Genomic DNA, 20,332 nt, shown 5'->3' on the forward strand with positions numbered 1-20,332 from the left:
ATGGGTCAGGAACTATGAACCAGAATGGCACTAAGTTCCTTGACTTTGCAAGAAGTCATGGACTTAGGGTGGCTGGTTCATGGTTTCAGCGCCCACAAGCTCATCGCTGGACTTGGTATTCCAACGCTGGCGGTGTGGCAAAGGAGATTGACCATGTCCTCATTGACGGTCGTTGGAGGATGATCCAGAACTGCAGGGTCTACCGGAGTGCTCAGTTCCTCAATACTGACCACAGGCTTGTTGTAGCAACTCTAAAGCTGCACCTTAAATCCTGGAGAATGGTACCATCCCAGCTGAGGCTGGATGTTGCCAAGCTCAGAGATGAGAGAGTAGCTGAGGAGTTTGCGAACAGGCTGAGTGGACACTTGGGGGTTCTGGGTGCTTTGGCGGGTCCTGAAGAGTTGTGGAGCGCCTTCAAGACCACCGTCCTTGATGTTGCCGGTGGATGCCTTGGAGCTCACCGCAGGGCAAAGAAGAATTTTGTCTCTCAAGGGACACTGGATACCATTGACCAGAGTCGCAGGGCCAGGCTGAATGGCAGAGCTGAGCTGTTCAGGGAGCTGAGGCGTAAAACTGTACGTGCACTGAGGGTGGACAAGGAGGCCTATGTGCGAGGAATCTGTGAGGGGGTAGAGCATCACCTGTGGACAGGTGATTCTCGTCCCGCTTACAGGGGAATTCGCGCATTACGTTCATCCAAGCCCATCCCTCGGAGCACTACAGTTCGAGCAGAGAGTGGTAGGCTCTTGACAGAGGAGTCTGAAGTGAAGGCCCGCTGGGCCTTTGAGCGGTTGAGCGGTTTGAGCGGTTGTACCAGGCTGATCCCCCAACTGTCGAGTTGGACGTCAAGGGTGTTACAATCCCTGTTGCTGACCCTCGAATCAACTGTGGTCCACCTACGCTTGTGGAAACACGGGCTGCGGTGAACCAGTTGAAACGGGGCAAAGCTCCAGGGATCTGTGGCATCCATGCCGAACTTCTCAAGGCTGGTAGAAATGCTGAACTCGTGTCGTTGCATGCAGTTTTGTGCTCTGCCTGGAACACAGGCATCATCCCAACTGACTGGAAGAGGGGCCTTGTTGTCCCTCTCTGGAAAGGGAAGGGTGATCGCCAAGACTGCAACAACTACCGAGGGGTGACGCTGTTCTCAGTGCCGGGCAAGGTCTTTGCTCGGATAATTCTCGATAGGGTTCGCCACCATCTGCTTGAGCACCAGCGTCCAGAGCAGTCAGGCTTTACACCAAAGAGGTCAACGATTGACCGTATCCTTGCACTTCGTGTCCTCACCAAACGCAGACGAGAGTTTCGGCAGGGGCTGCTTGCAGCCTATGTTGATCTCTGTAAAGTGTTCAATTCAGTGAATCGGGATGTCCTCTGGAGGATTCTTGGTCTTCGTGGGGTGCCACCAAAACTGATCGATCTGATGTCTGAACTCTACTCTGGTACTGAGAGTGCTGTGAAGTGTGGTGGTACCATCTCTGACTTATTTCCAGTTGTTACTGGAGTTCGTCAGGGATGTGTACTTGCCCCCAAACTTTTCAGCACTTGTATGGACTGGATTCTAGGGAGGATGTCTGAGAGATCAAGTTGCGGTGCGTCATTTGGGAATGTCAAGATCTCGGACCTTGACTTTGCAGATGATGCAGTCATCTTTGCGGAGACTTTAGACATCCTCTTGGGGGCCCTCGAGGTGCTGAATGAGGAGTCGGAGCCGTTGGGATTACGGGTTTCTTGGGTGAAAACTAAGATCCAGGCTTTTGGTGACATCTTGGATGCTGCTGTCCTGTCTGTGTCTGTTTGTGGTGAGGATGTTGAGGTCGTGGAGAGATTCACTTACCTTGGCAGTGATATTCATGTCTCTGCTGGCTGCGAGTCTGAGGTCAATAGACGTCTTGGTCGGGCCTGGGGAGTCATGGATTCACTGGATCATGGGGTGTGGCGCTGCCGGTACCTGTCCGGGAGGACGAAAGTCCGAGTCTTCAGGTCCTTGGTACTTCCAGTCTTGCTCTATGGGTGCGAGACCTGGACTCTGACCAAGGATCTGAGATGGAGACTTAATTCCTTTGGTACCAGGTCTCTTCGGAGAATCCTTGGCTATCGCTGGTCGGATTTTGTGTCCAACGAGCGGTTGCTGAGAGCGACTCGGATGAGATTTGTTACCTGCATCGTCCGTGAGCGTCAGTTGCGGCTGTATGGACATGTGGCTCGTTTTCCTGACTCTGATCCTGCTCACCAGATTCTCTCAGCGAGGGAGTCTCATGAGTGGAGGAGGCCAGTGGGTCGACCACGTGCCTCATGGTTGCAACAGGTTGACCATCATCTCAAGGAGATGGGGATGGGCCTGGCATCTGCCTGGGGGATGGCCAGACGGAGGCCCCTGGAGTACCGGCGGAAAGTGGACGCAGCGACGTGCTGTTCTGGCACATGCTCCCATACCTGACCTGACATTTTCAACTCTTGTCTCATATCTGGAACCATAGCTTTGTCTCATAGAATGTGCTGGGTAAATTAATTATTCTTCAGTCAGTTCCTGGCACAAAGCACACAAGCTCCAGTGTGACGGAAATGCTTGAGTGGAGGCACCAGCACCAATAGTTGATGGTTGACAAGAAATTATCATGCCCCTATTTGCCATTGTTGGACTTCCACATTTAAAATTAGGCATATTGCGACTACTTTTCAAAAATTTTTAATGCAGTACTTAATTGATGAAGAACTGACAAAGTGGCTGAAAAGTCACGTTTCCAGAAATATGTCTTCGTTATTGCATCAGCACAAGTCCACAACTAATAGCTTACCTTACAAAATCAGACTGAAGGAAGTGTAATGTAGTTATTTAAGAATATCAATGTATTACCTAAACGCCATTGAAAATCTGCAGATCTTTATTGTGTGAGTAAAATCATATTCCTTCAATAATTCCCCATATTTATATCAAGTAGCACATGATAAAACAGGCATTTTAAGTCACAGCTCATGGAGTGAGATAACATTGTATGCTATATGACCATCCAAACAAGGAATTGTCTCAATTTAAACAGTTTCTAAAGGAATTGTCTCAATCTAAACAGCAAAATGTCAGTCATACATTTCAAAATGCAATTTTTTCCTATCAAGTACAAGTTATGAGGTGCATCTTGCTTTTATTTGAATCTTGATATCATAAAGTACTTATACACCAATTTTGCTGCTTCCATCACTATTTGAACAATTCCTCTAAAAATGTATGGTTATCCATTGGGCTATCCTTTCTCAGAGCCTTTCACAGTCTTCCACTATGCTCACATCTGTTATGTTCTCCCTTCCTGGGCAGACATAAACATTGTGGCTGGGGTGAAGACAAATGTTATCAAATGCTCCAAGGAAGGCTGCACTTCACCCATGTGATGCAATTGATAAAACAGCTACAGTCCATTGATAAAAATCCATCGCACAGGTGCATTGATTATGCAATAACCCTGCTCTTCACCCCACCCATGAAGTATATGTCTGCCATGCCAATATTATTGTTCAGAAATGGAAACCACCTTGTTGTAAATGCAGATGCACAGGTTGCTTCTCAATCTTATCTGCAACCACCATTCTCAATTCTCTCTGATTAATTCTGCTTCTTACCCCTGTCTGTACCACCAATCCCTCTGCTGGTACCTTTAACGCTTGTTCATGCCACCACTCCCATGTCCTTGCCTATAACAAATTGCGACAAGTATACTTTCACCCAAAAATTCACATTAGCTTCTATAACATGATGTGGCATGTGTATTACAGGTACCTCACTCAATATGCAGTCAACCTTGTGGACAGGGATCTCATAAACTGACCAATAAAGGGAAGCCCTTTTGTTGCTTTGACTGCATTCCCTGCACAGATGGAGAGTTTTCAAACACAACAGGTTTGTGTTGCAAAACGTAGTTTCGGTTTAATGACATTTTCAATCCTCAAAATCTAGGATCAAGGAAGTGCAACACCGGGGAACAGAAAAAATAAAACACTATCAGGCAAATAAGGACAACAAACTATCAGCATTAAGTGTTGTGTACAATATGTCAATCATAAAGCTTACTGTGTGTGCCACTGGTTATCTGGCTAAATGAAAGCAAAATCAGAAGCAGGCAAAAAAGGGCACAATTTAAAATAAGGATTTAAACTGGAGGTTAAAAGAGAGAATAAAAGATCAACTTATATCATGCTTTTTTATTCTACTCACCTCAACATTGATATTAAATTATGTTAGAAAAGCATGTTCTGCTTTAAAGAGTAACCTGGATTTGATGTTATGTATGATAAAGGTGACACAAAAGATGTTCACCGATTGCGAATTTTCCTTGATATTCTGAAACATTTTTTTTAACGATGTTGGATTGTCATACATGTGATGTAGCCCAAATGTTTTGCTGCATCCTACATTTTACCAACGTAGTTGAATATCACTTTTTGCAAATAGAGATATATAGAACCTCAATAGCCCTTGTTTGTTAGATATGAATGAGCTTCTCCTTCCAAGAACCCAAAAGTTTGGAATTTTATCTCTTGGATTTTGACTTTATATTGTCTGTTTTTGTTATTATCAATAACGTGATTTGTACCAACCACATGACTTTTGAAAATCCAGAAAAAAACGTTTGTCTTTTTCACAATGGATAAAACATTACATTGCTTTAATTGTTGCCAAAGATTCATCACAGTGTCAGCGTTGCCCAGAAGACCTGTGGTCCAATGCACATCGAAACACTTGTTTACCGATGCCAAGGGAGTTTCTGGCTTTCTCTGATCCTTTGGCTCTCACTCTGTTGGCTTTTGCTGCTCTGGGTCTTACAATGACAGTTATAGTGTGGATAATGATGGTCAAGTTCCACAAGATAATTGTGGTTGAAACAACAAAGTCTAAAGTTCATTTCTTGTTGCTCACTTCATTAGCAAGCAGTTGTGTAAGCAGCCTCTGGTTTGTTGGTGAACCTACGGACTTGTCTTGTCAATGGAGAGAATCCGTGGCACTTTGTATAATCACCCTCTCTATTATTTGTTTGCAAACAATGTCATTTGACAATCTAGTTTTGAATCGAGGCAAGTGCCGTTCATATTTTCCTACACACCTGTGATAATATTTGCCGATATGTTTACCTGACAAATTTGAATACTATGCACATAGTCTTGCAATGTGGCAGCAAAACTTATTTGTCTTGAGTGAAATGATTCACGCTACTCCTACTCCATGAAACAAAATTATATTAGTTGTAGCAGCAGTACTGCTTTTGTGAGAATTGCCACAATTCTATTTAATGTCGCTCACTTTCCTCATCTCTGCAAATCCATGCTTAGAACTGCAGTAGACAAGGTTGAGCATTTTAAAGAGAAAGCACTACCAAGACAGATAAGAGGAGGGATGGGGTCTAAAACACAATTTTTTTTTTCTTTACAAAAATAATGATATAATCAGACAAGTAAAAGTAAAGAGCCTTATGTGGAAATACTACAAAGTGCATTATTTACTGTCAAAATTTCTTTAAACTCTCAATGGTGCAAGAATATTGTGCCACCTTAAACTCCGAAGTGATTCAAGAACGTAATAAAGTTCTCAAGAATGCAAAACTATCATGGGATACATTGCTTTCAATTTTTGTCTTTCTTGTTTTATAAATCGCAACTTTTGCGGATGCCAAAATAAAGTTAAACAGCAGATCTCATGATCGACTCTCTTTATTTACCGGGTGAGCAAAAATAAAGATTGTTTCTGTTTGCCCACAAAAGTAACATCAACAGGGGAAATTTGTGAAGTGTTGCAGCAGAGCACTTGAACTAAGTGCCCCATGGAGCAATCTTAGGTCCCCACTACCCTTGATGTTGGGTGGAGATAAAGAGCTTCCGAACTTGGATGGGTAGGTAATGGGGGCAGGAGAACCTCATGCCACGGAGCATCTTGCCGGGTTGCAAGAGCTATATAATGGAGTGAATGGATAATTTGCAGGTATATATCCTTCCTTGATAGCCCACAAAAGGGATTTTCAGCTGTGCCAGTTATCTTGCTCATATTGTGTGTGAGTGGTGGTTGAGAGAGCTCACAACACCGTTGTCCAATTTTGAAGTCCATGTAATCACAGCTGGTCCTCTGCATAGTTCCATCACCCTCATTTGGGTTCTATAGATATGCCAGGTGATCAGAAGGCAAAGAACTTTTAAACTCGAATATCCTGGAGGGGATTCTGATTGTCCGTAGGCCCATTTTTACTGTGAGTTCCTCGGGTGAAAGAAGGCCTCTCCTCCTGTCGTTCAGAAGGTCTTCCACTGTGGATATATTACCAGTTATGAGTGCACTTCTTATCGAGAAGGAGGCCATGGTTGGGCCCTGCAAAAGAGAGTTTAGAAAGAGTGGTTCTTCTCACAGGTTCTTGCTGGATGAGAATCTGTTCTTTCTCTGGCGACTACATGCCAAGCCTTCAGCATTTCTCAGTAAAAGAAGGGAAATGTGGCATGAGAGATGCTCTGGAAGGTCGTGACAAAAATATATCTTTTGTACCCAGGATTGAGCACTTTGCTGAATAAGTACGATGCCAGTGAGCACCATTGTGGCATAGGGTTCACATAAAGGTAGCGTTGAATGGTCTTCAGCCTGGAAGTGTGGTCGTGGCTTTGAAGGCAGGGAAAAGGCTGTCCACCTTCATCCAAGGGCAAGCTAAGAATGTCAAGGAGGCAGTGTTTGCCATTCCAAAAGTAGTGCTTATGGAAGTTTGCCATTCCAAAAACTCCTCTGGAATGCTTATGCAAGAGATCTTGAATATCAACTTTGAAATGATAAACTGTTTAATGAGGAGTGTTTTCCCTCTCAGTGACAGGACTTTTAGCAGCCCACTCCAGTCTTTCAACTTTGCTTCTATCTTATCGCCTAAAGTATTTCAGTTGACAAGTGGTGAGTACCCACTTGAAGTGGACAAATGCACCCCCAAGTGATTTAGCTCATTGCGACTCCATGTAAATTCCTGAAAAGGTTTTGGGAACTCTGTGATCTGCATCGGTCAAACAGAAGCCCAGAACTTTTTCTCCAATTTATTGTAACAGATGATGCTGTTGAGTAGACCTGCTGACAATCATAAACGGCTTGCATATCCCTTGCACTGCTGGCAAAAACAAGAATGTCATATGCTTATGCAGAAAGTATGAGGGAAAGCCTGTTGTTTGGTACCACAATGCCAGTTATCCTTTGCCTCATCAAACAAAGGAAGTATTTGATGCACAGGGAATAAGTTGGCCAGTCAAAAGACATCCTTGTCTTATTCGTCTTTTGAATGGAAAGGGGGCGAGCAAGTAAGCATTGACTATTACTAGGCATTCTGCTGACATGTGCAATAACACTTGGTGTCATTATTAAGGATAAGAAGATAAAACAGTGCCTTGTGATAGATACAGCTGACCCATCAGAGAAGAATATAGCAGCTCATAAGGTTGAAAAGATGTTGAAGATCGAGAGATTGAAATAGAGCTGATGTGGGGCACACTGATTATTGGGATACTGATAGGTATCGGTGCGACTCCTCTCATGAAAATAAGCTCTAAAAACAAGAATTATCACTGCATTAGGCTCCTGAAAAAGCAATGTGACAAAATTTATAAAAGCAATTAAGTGGTGTTGGTGTAACGTGATCACAGTTTGACAAAAAAAACCAAGGGGCTTTTACTAAATGGAGGCCTCCGAGACAGAGAATGGGAGAGAAAGCAAAAGATATGGGGTTTAGATGGTGTGAGAGAGAGAGAGAGAGAGAGAGAGAGTGGGAGTAGGAGTGGGAAGGAAGGGTTGATAGGGAGAGACCGATTGCTTAATCTTTTGTTGGAAAAATGCAAAACACACAAAGGGGTGGGCAAATTCAAAAAATTTAAAATAATAGAAAATTAAAATCCAATTCTAATTCGATACTGTATACTGTGTAATGACATGTGAAGCTGGATTTAACTGCTTCTCCCAATGCACTCACCAATCAACTACCAAGGCCCCATTGGCCACCTTGCAACAATGAATTTCCCACATATGTTTGCTCATGTTGATTGCCCTCATGTTGATAAAAACAAAACTCCAGTTTATAGTCCTGTCGATTTGTGCAAAATATTGATGAATTGTGTCCTTTTAGCCCCCGTCGGACTTATTCAAAAACGGGGGCTTATTTATTTGGTTTCAATTTTCGTGTCCATGTGTGCGTGCGTGTGTGCGTCCGCAACCATATCTCGAACATGCATCAACCAATTTTATTTGTGTACTTGGCATAACGACAACACATGCTGGTATACACATGCATGCCATTTTTTTTAGACATCAGATCCAAGATGACCGACTGGCGGAGATTTTAGTTGCAAAAAAAACCTGGTGTCGAACACTTTCTCGACCATTTCTCAGACATGCATTTACCAATGTGGTTCAAACTTGGAAACCAGATAAGGAATGATGACTTACATATGGACGTCATTTTTTTTTTTGAGATCAAATCCAAGATGACCGACTGGTGGCAATTTTAGTTGTAAAAAACCTGATGTTGAACATGTCCTCAACGATTTCTCTGACATGCATTTACAGATGTTGTTCAAATTTGGAACACGTATAAGTAATGAGGGCTTACATAAGCACATCATTTTATTTTAAGATCAGATTCAAGATGGCCGACTGGTGTTGGCGCAGTGGTTTGGGCAGCGGCTTGGGATCCAAAAGGTCCTGAGTTCAAGCCCCGTTGGGCCACTCAATTAATACACCAGGGGGTTGACTCAGCCTGTCATCCTTCCGAGGTCAGCGAAATGAGTACCAGTGTACTGGGCCGGTGTATACCCCGGTTAAAATAGGTGTACCATATCCCTGTGTCGTAAGAGGCAACCAGGGTTGCGTCAGGAAGGGCATCTGGCGTAAAAAAAACATGTGCCAAATCAGTATGCGGATCATACGGAGGATCCACTGTGGCGACTCCTAACAAGGGAGCAGCCGAAAGAAGAAGAAGAAGATTCAAGATGGCCGACTGGCATCCATTTTGTGATTAAAAAAAACCGGTGTTGAAAACGTCCTCGACCATTTCTCGGGCATGCATTAACCAATGCTGTTAAAACGGCAAACAGATAAGGAATGATGGCTTACCTAAGCACATCATGTGTTTGTTTTTGCAATCTGAACCAAGATGGCTGACGGGTGGCCATTTTGTTACTTCAGTGTGTCCCCAACCATTTCTCAGACATGCATGGTCCGACTTTGTTCAAACCTGGTACAAGCACAGTGCATGATGGCATACACATGCCCCTCTCATATTTTGCGATCTGATCAAAGATGGCTGACTGGTAGTCAGGCGGCCATTTTTGTTGTACATAAATATGTACCCTTTCACTCCATACAGCAAAATTGCTGAAACAACAGGGCTATCATATTTTATGTCCTTTTCACTTGTTTCATAAAGGTATGGAATTTGGGCAGTTTGAGACTGTGTCTTTTTGAAGAATTTCCAATGTGGATCCTATGTAGAGATGCCTCATGTCGGCCATGATAGCTATTTTGGTGCCTCCATTAGTAAGAATCATATTTAATTTTGGCCAATAGGAAACGGCAACAACAAATTGAAATTCCTTTGAGTTTCGCTTTCTGAGTTTTATAAATGACTATATTTGCCGATGCAGATGTAAAATAAATTGGCCAAAAGCACTTACTTTATACAAACAGACAAACATTTAACACCAAAAATGAAAACTCAAAGTGATATATTCTTAAATATTTCATTCAACAACTGGCATAATACTACAATTAATTTGAAATTGGTCACTGACTTTGACAACATTACAAATTTTTACAAACTGTTTCAAATGGAGCACCTGGTCACCATTAGAGCATTAAAATTACATCAGATGTGACAATAAATGCGAATTTTTGCTCGCAGCTTGCAGGCTCGATGACAGAAGATGCCAATTTCAATTTTGCCCCTCTCCATCCCTACCCCGTTTCGAATCCCGTGTGGGCACGGGTAACTTTCTGGTGAAGATGTATACGCTCAACAAGCATGAAAAACAGTTTCAGGTGCACTACCAAAATAACTTTCATCAGGTATTCATCCTACTATATTAAACAAGGCAACTCTGTTTTTGCATATATATTGGTTGTACTCATAGTAGATGCCTGGTGTGAGATGCCTGGTGTTGGCGCAGTGGTTAGGGCAGCGGCCTGGGATCCAAAAGGTCCTGAGTTCAAGCCCCGTTCAGCCACTGAATTAATACACCAGGGGGTTGACTCAGCCTGTCATCCTTCCGAGGTCGGCGAAATGAGCACCAGTGTTCTGGGCCGGTGTATACCCCGGTTAAAATAGGTGTACCATATCCTTGTGTCGTAAGAGGCGACCAGGGTTGCGTCAGGAAGGGCATCCGGCGTAAAACATGTGCCAAATCACTACGCGGATCATATGGATGATCCGCTGTGGCAACCCCTAATGGGAGCAGCCGAAAGAAGAAGAAGATTGGTTGTACTCATAGTAGATCATAGGTTCAAGGGGAAAAAACCCCCTTCCACCTGTCAAGTCATGGGCAAATAATAAAAAATCCAGCCCCCCCCCCCCGTCTTCATTTGTCGCGGGTGACAACTTACGATTTTTGTCCGATCTCCACCAAATTTTGCATACATGCTGTGAGTACCACTTTCCCATACTCCCGAAGGGAGGGAGTGTTTCTAGTTCAGAAAAAATGTGTAGCAGGTGAATTGTGGATAAGATCCAATGAGCTGGACTCAACTGGAAGTCTCGAGTTATTTTGCAGATAAGCTTTTGCTAAAAACTATCCCAATGAGGTTGAGAGGAGGATTAATCCGGCAACAAGAAAGCCCACCTCCAAGCCAGGCACGAAGGGCCATCCATATATGAGTTGCTTATTCGCAGTTAGGTGAAAAAAACCTAATCTTGCTGATCATCTAGCCTTGACATACTCTGTCTGAAGACTAAGCACTTCAGAATGAACCCAGTGATTTCTGCTCGAAAACAAATCAGCAAGGATCTTCTTCATGGCGACATGTAATGTCATGGCAACATGTAATGGACTTGGCAACATGTAATGCCATGGCAACATGTAATGTCATGGCAACATGTAATTGACTTGGCAACATGCAATGTCATGGCAACATGTGATGGACTTGGCTAACCTTTATTTCAATCTGCTTTTTCTTCCATTTATCCAGGTGGTCTGACAAGTCCTGGTCCAATCCTGCCAGGCGATTCAACAAAGCCAATAAATTGCCTGAGTTCTTTCCTTGGACAATCTTTTTTCTGTTCGGGTAATACATTCCCATCCACAAAACAAAGTCGGCCTTAGTGATGCAGCACAATATTTTGAGGTTTTTCTGAATAACGCCTGTCGATTTTTATCAAGAGGACATGTGATAGATGCTTGTTGTTTTTCTATGTACAATTTTAATGTTTAAACAATTTGAAAAAGCTTCCCAATGGAACACCTTTGATTCATGGCCTTGCATTGCCCCAAACAATATATCCCATCGCGTGAATGGCATGTTAACTTGACCTCCTCCTGTTTCTCTTTTGGGTGTAAACAGCGTGCAGGAAATGCAGAATACGCCATCTTGTTTGGGGCTGAACAGCAGCCAGCTATATTTTGTCAGCCACTTTCTTCCAACAAATGATCTGCTTTTTCTTCCATTTATCCATGTGGTCTGACAATTCCTGGTCTGTGTGCATATCTCACTGTGTACTCATAATCATCAGTCAGCACAAGGTGATGAAGGAGGAGCTGATACATTTGTGCATCATTCAGCTTGCAATCCAATTGCTAACTTCATTGGTGTTTATTGTATCATTTATCAAAGTATCAATGCCATTTATTGTCATGTCAGTTTATCCAGCAACATTGTAATCGATAATCCATGACCCATGGCTCGATCCCGACAAGATGGAATTCCTCAGAGCTGAGAGGCATCAATCTGATTGTCTATTTCCAGCAATTGCATTTCCCCATCTCCATCATTATTCTCTCCAGCATTCGGGACATCCTGACCCCCTCTGGATGCATTACACACCTAACATTCTTCCACAGCATACTGGCCATTAGCCTGCAACTTAAGGCTCAGCCCTGGAAAGAAGGAATCTTCTGTGTCACTAGTCTGCTTACTGGTTTCCAGGACATGCACCACATAATCACCACCGCAATTCTCTCCACTATTCTGCCTTTTCTTGGATATGACACAGATGTCTGCTTCTCCCACACATAGTGATTGCAAGCCTGTCACACATGGCTCAATCCCAGTACAATGGACTCCTCATCTAGCCTTGACCTGCTGGTGAGCTTTGTGCACAGGTTCCTCGGTTCCTCGGTTCCTCGGTTTCTGAAATCTAGAAAATTACTTCCTTATATAATTGTCAGTGCTGAATACACATTGACTTTTATGGTTGGAAATAAACAAAAGTGGCACGTTGACGATTCCAGATGTTTTACATTAACACCTGAAGACACCACGTGGTAACATCCAAAAAGGTACCGCACCAAAATCTTTCGGCACTGAATTTATCAAGCGATGGAGCCTTTCAGATGTTGTACCGCATGTCCATTTTACACTGATTCTACAGTCGGTATTTAGTCTGATTTGAACAATCCTGATTTGTTAGCAGCTAAATCACTGTGATCACAACCTACTTTTATTGGGGAGATGTCATAATCCTGTCACGTTCCCCACCAAGCCGCCAATGTCAAAAAACAATATTTAAGCTAGAATTTCACAAATATCCAGACTATTCTTGAGTGAAATGATTAATACACCTTATTCAGAGTCAAATCTACCAGCAAACTAGACAAGATCAAATAAATAGAGATGAGCCTATCATGAAAAGGTTGAGAATGATCTCGACTCTCCTTGTGCAGCAGACAACAGTGCCCCCATCCCAATGCAAATCCCTTGTCACATGAGCAAAGCCACTTGCAAGTCTTCTGATACAAATAATCTTCACCCTGGAGGAAATCGACAGAGGCCGAATGTTTTTTTTTTCTTCTAAATTTATCCAGTGGAATGATTATTCATTTACCGTGCAGGTTGCAAACACTGTTATACGGACATACAGTAAACTTCTGCTGGAATTGACAGGATGAAATTTGGTAAGTATGAATAGCATTATCATCTGCGACACAACAGAAAGTGTGACAAGGGATTTAAATGAAAAAAGTAGAAGGGCACTCGGTCACGCGCATTCCTTCACCACGTAATGCCTGATCCATGGGAACATACCGGGCCCATTACATTTTTGAACTTGAAGGGCACTCGGTGGAGCGCATGCCTCCGCCACGTAATGCCTGATCTCCGAGAACATATTGGACCAAATAATTTTTTGAAATACCATGCTATACAGAACAAAATCGTTTTTGGCAATATCTCTCTATGGTGAAGAATCACTATAAAAATTAAATAATTCTCGTTTCTAGATCCGGATTCAGATCTTCACAAAAATCGAATCAATTCGTCCTTATAGCACGCCCAACATGACCACCAAGTTTCGTCCGAATCCTTCAAAAACTTTTTGAGATATCGTGCTATATATCATCTTTGGCCCTCACTCTCAATGGTGAAGAATCACTTAAAAAACTTCTAGTTGTCGAATCCGGATCTGGATCGTCATCACACCTAATCAGTTCATCCTTGTCACGCACCCAATTTGCACACCAACTTTTATCTGGATCCGTTCACAACTTTTTGAGATATCCTGCACACAGACTGACAAACAGACAGACAGACAAACAAACTGACAGAGAGGGGGGTGAAAACAACCTCTTTCACCTTCGGTGGTGGAGGAAATTATCAGGTTTAAAAGGGGTGTGCATTCGCACCCACACACCTTTCACCCTGCATTTCCCTGGCAATGGGCCCAGCTTATATCAAGGTCTGCAGAGAGAGAAGAGGCTGCTTGCTGTGTTCGTATCTGAAGGATAAAGGATGTCACAGGCTCATGACAGAGGTTGGTCATCCTCAAAGAGATAACTATAATTTTCCAGAGTCAGAGAGCTCATAACCAGGAACATCAAGAATCAGTAACATTTTCGAGCTGATAAAGAGTCAGTACCTTTTAATTTTTTTGTACAAATAGTGAAGGATCATGGAAGCGCGAGAACACAGAATAGATTAGGACACAACCGAACAAAAGGACATAAGGAGAAGGAGGAAATACTAATAGCAGGATGGAGGAAGAAATAGATGGAGACGGACAAACAATGGATGCAAGTGATGATGTGGGGTAGGGAAGAACGGAAGGGGTGGACAAGATGGATACAGAAACATAACTATAGGAGGGGTGTGGGTGGTCTATCGGGTGGAGACGAGATTATGGTGTTGGATGGGGGTGATTCGAGATGGTGGTAAATTGCTGTCTTGAAGACCTGGAGGGAAGAATGAGATTGAAGAGAGTGTGGAAGTTGATTCCATAGTTGGGAAAAAAAAATAAAAAAATGAGTGGAGGTGAGCAGTGGTTCTGGATTTTGGCAGTTTCACGAGAAGGCCATTGCTGGTGGATGGTGTGCATCGTTGGTGGACGGTGAGCATCTTGTATATACCGGTGGGGGTCAGGTCAGGTCAGTTATGGGAGCATGTGCCAGAACAGCACGTCGCTGCGTCCACTTTCCGCCGGTAATCCAGGGGCCTCCGTCTGGCCATCCCCCAGACAGATGCCAGGCCCATCCCCATCTCCTTGAGATGATGGTCAACCTGCTGCAACCACGAGGCACGTGGTCGGCCCACTGGCCTCCTCCACTCACGAGACTCCCCCGCTGCGAAAATCTGGTGAGCAGGATCAGCGTCAGGAAAACGAGCCACTTGTCCATACAGCCGCAACTGAGGCTCACGGACTATGTAAGTAACAAATCTCATCCGAGTCTCTTTCAGCAACCGCTCGTTGGACACAGAATCCGAACAGCGATAGCCAAGGATTCTCCGAAGAGACCTGGTACCAAAGGAATTAAGTTTCCATCTCAGATCCTTGGTCAGAGTCCAAGTCTTGCATCCATAGAGCAAGACTGGAAGTACCAAGGACCTGAAGACTCGGACTTTCGTCCTCCCGCACAAGTAACGGCAGTGCCACACCCCATGATCCAGTGAATCCATGACTCCCCAGGCCCGACCCAGACGTCTATTGACCTCTGACTCACAGCCAGCAGAGACATGAATATCACTGCCAAGGTAAGTGAATCTCTCCACGACCTCAACATCCTCACCACAAACAGACACAGACAGGACAGCAGCATCCAAGATGTCACCGAAAGTCTGGATCTTAGTTTTGACCCAAGAAACCCGTAATCCCAGCAGCTCCGACTCCTCATTCAGCACCTCGAGGGCCCCCAAAAGGATATCTAAAGTCTCCACAAATATGACTGCAAAATGATGCATCATCTGCAAAAATGACTGCATCTGCAAAAAAAAAAAAAAAATGAAAGATGACTGCATCATCTGCAAAAACATGGTCCGAGATATTGACATTCCCAAACGATGCACCGCAGCTTGATCTCTCCGACATCCTCCCTAAATTCCAGTCCATACAAGTGCTGAAAAGTGTGGTGTCCAGTACACACCCCTGAAGAACTCCAGTAACAACTGAAAATAAGTCAGAGATGGTACCACCACACTTCACAGCACTCTCATTACCAGAGTAGAGTTCAGACATCAGATCGATCAGTTTTGGTGGCACCCCACGAAGTCCAAGAATCCTCCAGAGGACATCCCGATTCAGTGAATCGAACGCTTAACAGGGATCAACATTGGCTGCAAGCAGCCTCTGCCGAAACTCTCGTCTGCGTTCGGTGAGGACACAAAGAGCAAGGATACGGTAAATCATTGACCTCTTTGGTGTAAAGCCTGATTGCTCTGGACGCTGGTGCTCAAGCAGATGGTAGCGAACCCTATCAAGAATTATCCGAGCAAAGACCTTGCCGGGCACTGAGAGCAGCGCCACCCCTCGGTAGTTGTTGCAGTCTTGGCGATCACCCTTCACTTTCCAGAGAGGAACAACAAGGCCCCTCTTCCAGTCAGTTGGGATGATGCCTGTGTTCCAGGCAGAACACAAAACTGCATGAAATGACACGAGTGCAGCATTTCCACCAGCCTTGAGAAGTTCAGCATGGATGCCACAGATTCCTGGAGCTTTGCGCCGTTTCAACCGGTTCACCGCAGCCCGTGTTTCCACAAGCGAAGGTGGACCACAGTTGATTCGAGGGTCAGCAACAAAGATTGTAACACCCTTCACGTCCAACTCGACAGCTGGGGGATCAGCCTGGTACAACCACTCAAATTAACCGGCCCAGCGAGCCTTCACTTCAGACTCCTCTGTCAAGAGCCGACCACTCTCTGCTTTAACTGCATTACTCCAAGGGATGGGCTTGGATGAACGCAATGCGCGAATTTCCCTGTAAGCGGGATGAGAATTACCTGTCTACAGGTGATGCTCTACCCCCTCACAGATTCCTCGCACATAGGCCTCCTTGTCCACCCTTGGTGCATGGACAGTTTTACGCCTCAGCTACCTGAACAGCTCAGCTCTGCCATTCAGCCTGGCCCTGCGACTCTGGTCAATGGCATCCAGTGTCCCTTGAGAGAAAAAAATTGTTCTTTGCCCTGCGGTGAGTTCCAAGACATCCACCGGCAACATCAAGGACGGTGGTCTTGAAGGCACTCCACAACTCTTCAGGACCCGCCAAAGCACCCAGACCCTCCAAATGTCCACTCAGACTGTTTGCAAACTCCTCAGCTACTCCCTCATCCCTGAGCTTGCCAACATCCAGCCTCGGCTGGGATGATACTATTCTCCAGGATTTAAGGTGCAACTTTAGAGTTGCTACAACAAGCCTGTGGTCAGTATTGAGGAACTGAGCACTCTGGTAGACCCTGCAGTTCTGGATCATCCTCCAGCGACTGTCAATGAGGACATGGTCAATCTCCTTTGCCGCACCGCCAGCGTTGGAATACCAAGTCCCCGATGAGCGTGTGTGCGCTGAAATTATGAACCAGCCACCCTAAGTCCATGACTTCTTGCAAAGTCAAGGAACTTAGTGCTATTCTGGTTCATAGTTCCTGACCCATGGGAACCAACACACATCTCATAACCTTCCCTATCAGTTCCAGTCGATGCATTGAAATCCCCCAAAACTAGAAGTGTATCTCGTCTGGGACACTGATCAACCACAGACTCAATCGTGGTGTAGAATGCATCCTTCACGGTGAGATCACTCCCCTCAGTCGGAGCATATACAGAGTAGGGAAATTACACCGAAGGAGTGACGAATCCTTCATCTCATAATACGCTTGTTGACCGGTGTTACCTCAATTATCATTGGGGTCAGCTTATTGGACACAGCTACAGCAACTCCTTGGGTATGGTAACCATCAGATCGACCAGACCAATAGTAGTTGTAACCACCCACCATTATCTCGCCGCAATCCGGTCTCCGAACTTCAGAGAGAGCTGCAATCCCGATGTCCAAACGCTTGAGCTCAGATGATAACAGAGACAGGTGATCCTCCTCTCTTAGGGATAGGACATTCCAGGCACCCACCCGAAGGGACCGCCTCAGGTTAACCCAAGGAGACCGCCGTCTGGTGGATGATACCTCAGCACCACTCCAAGACACTCTCCCGCAATCTGACCCAGGGATGTTACCCCGTGATTTCCCTCCTATCATCAAAGATTGGGAGTCCCGAAGGCTTTGCCCCAATACTGTCATCCGGTGAGCTGCCCTGTGAAGGGAAGCTGCACAGGAGGTACTCCCACGGAGTGGGTTTTCAGATTTTTTTGCGTTTTTGTGTTTTGCAGAATGAAGGGTTTTCCGGTGGCCGGAGTGCAAATCCTGCCACCAAACTCCTCATAAAAAAGTAACTCAACTGCAGGAGGACGTCCGCAGACACAGATGGGCACTGGATATGGATGGCCCTTGGCTCACAAGGAGCTCCTCCACCCTTTGACAGGTTTTGTTTTTAATCCTGCTGGGTGTCCATATCCAAACACCCTCCTCACCAGAAAACCTGGTGGGGGAGATGGTTTAGTCATCGACAATCCAACCATGGAACAGGTTGGTACAGCTTTAGATGGTACCTCTAGCAGGTCACAGATCAAACCTGACCTGACTGGTGGGGGTGGTGAGGGACAAAGCCTTGAGTAGGCAGAGGGTGCAAGACCAGAAATTAGTTGGAAGACGACAGAGACCAATGAATTGTCGGCGATGGTGAAGTGATCAGCCTAGACTCAGCTTCATCGCGAGAGATTACAATGATCTTGAAGGCCTTGGTTTCCATGGCATCAAGCTTAGCAAGGTGTGAGGCAGGGGATGACAGCCAAGAGTGGAGGGCAGTACTCCATCAAGCTGCGGATAAGAGCCTTGGAGGTGGATAGGAGCTCAGGTGTGCCAAGGAAGAACTTTGCATGGTGGAGGATGCCCAATTGGTATCTGGCTTTGGAGGCCATCTTTGAAATGTGGTTTGCTGAAGAGAGATCATGGCAGACAGTGAAACCCAAGAGGTTGAGTGATTGAACGTCTTCAAGAAGCTTGTTGAGAATGTAGATGGGTGGGTTTGCATTATGGTCCTTTTGTAGAGAGAAAAATGAGAAGAGAGTGTGGAATTTTTCAGGGTTAAAATATATTTTCCAAGAGTTTGACCAGTTTGTGAGATTTCAAGGTCTGAATTTTGTTTTTTTGTAATAAGATTAATATTATTATTATGCTTTAGATGAGGCCCCAAAATATGTTATTTTAAATTCATATACAGTATACGTATCACCTGATAGCTCGAAAATTCAAACAGGCAATCCTTCCATCCATCCATTGGGACCATACTCTGTGCAGAGCGTTGGTGCTGCCGAAGCAGTCTCTTTGGCTATTGGGTACAATCCTGGACGGGTCGCCACTCAGACACAGTATACCAGCATGCTGGCACTCATTTTGCCGACCTCGGAAGAATGAATGGTTGTGTTAACCCCACCTGGTATTAATTCAACAAATGAGCGGGATTATGAACTCAGGACCAGAGAATCCCAAGCCCACCACCCTAACCATTGAGACAACATCAGGCATGAACAGGCAATATAAAATATCATTCATGTGTAAAGACCCATTGAAGTAGCTTTTTTAGCCAAAGATCATTGCAGCCTAACCGGTCGTCTACCTCGAGGCTGAGAATGTCGAGATGGCTATGGTTGAACACGATAAGCATTGAATGCCTCAAATATGTCTGTTTTCCTCCAATACTGTAAAACAACTGTACAGACGTTCCTTAAAAAATTATCATAGTGGGACAGAATTGACTGAATAGTTTGTGGTTCTAATAATTGTTACTTCTGGAAGGTCTGCACCACAAAACGCCACCCTAAGCTATTTATGAACTAACTTCACATTTGTCTAAGGAAGAAAAGTCCCTTGGGGAGGGGGGAAGATGAAGTTGCTTCAACCTGCGTCGTGTGACCCTTAACCCCCCCCCCCCCCCAAGCAAGTTTCGTTGGGAATTGATAAATAACGACTGAATGTATCAGAGTCAGACAGACAGACACAAAATTGTGTGGAGTATTTTAGTACAACTTAACAATGTGATGTGAAATGTTGCTTTTGATGAAGATGTTTATGACTTCTTCTTCTTCTTCTTCTTCTTCTTCTTCTTCTTCTTCTTCTTCTTCTTCTTCTTCTTCTTCTTTGTCTTCTTCTTCTTCTTCTTCTTCTTCTTCATCTTGTACTTCTACTTCTTCTCTAATATGCAGCATATGAATGTGGGTCTTATCATTTGCTGGGGGTGCAACTGTATTGCTGATGCCATGCCCATTTTAGATTGCCACAGGAATTTGAAATTTGTTTCGGTCACCGGAAATACTCTTCTACTTCATGAAGTAGACTGTGGAATCTTTAACATCCACCAACTAATACTGGTACAATGGATGGGACATCCGGTTTAACGTCCGTCCAATGGACGACACACACACACACACACACACACACACACACACACACACACACACACACACACACACACACACACACACACACACACACACACACGTGCCTCTCCCTGCCTAAGATACACCAGGATGACAGTTTAGAGATGTACTGATGCTTGAATTTCGAACCAAGGCTAGACAGCCCAGGGGTGATTGTGCATAACTATAAGCTTTCCTGAATGATGATGACGATGATGATGATGACGATGACGATGATGATGATGATGATGATGATGATGATGATGATGATGATGATGATGATGATGATGATGATGATGATGAGCGACTGTTGCAAGAATTTACTGTCATTCCCATAATTAACTGCACTCAAAATTGTCATAAAAGTGAACAACAAATACATTCTAAAGTAATTTTTCTATTTC

The 20,332-nt window shown here is 44.4% G+C and overlaps 1 protein-coding gene across 1 annotated transcript in view; it reads left to right on the forward strand.

Annotated features, from left to right (window-relative positions):
* LOC147034843 (vomeronasal type-2 receptor 1-like) overlaps positions 1 to 20,332 on the forward strand; it is a 29,608-nt gene that overhangs the window by 8,655 nt on the left and 621 nt on the right. Inside the window, exons 6-8 of the mRNA XM_085857383.1 lie at positions 3,745 to 3,892; positions 4,675 to 5,095; positions 12,040 to 12,116. Coding sequence (XP_085713509.1) covers positions 3,745 to 3,892; positions 4,675 to 5,095; positions 12,040 to 12,116 — 646 coding nt within the window. The remainder of the gene's footprint in view (positions 1 to 3,744; positions 3,893 to 4,674; positions 5,096 to 12,039; positions 12,117 to 20,332) is intronic.

Source organism: Eptatretus burgeri, chromosome 1 (genome assembly GCF_056783735.1).
Source record: "Eptatretus burgeri isolate ZD-2024b chromosome 1, Ebu_testis_v1, whole genome shotgun sequence".
NCBI classification, from domain to species: Eukaryota; Metazoa; Chordata; class Myxini; order Myxiniformes; family Myxinidae; genus Eptatretus; species Eptatretus burgeri.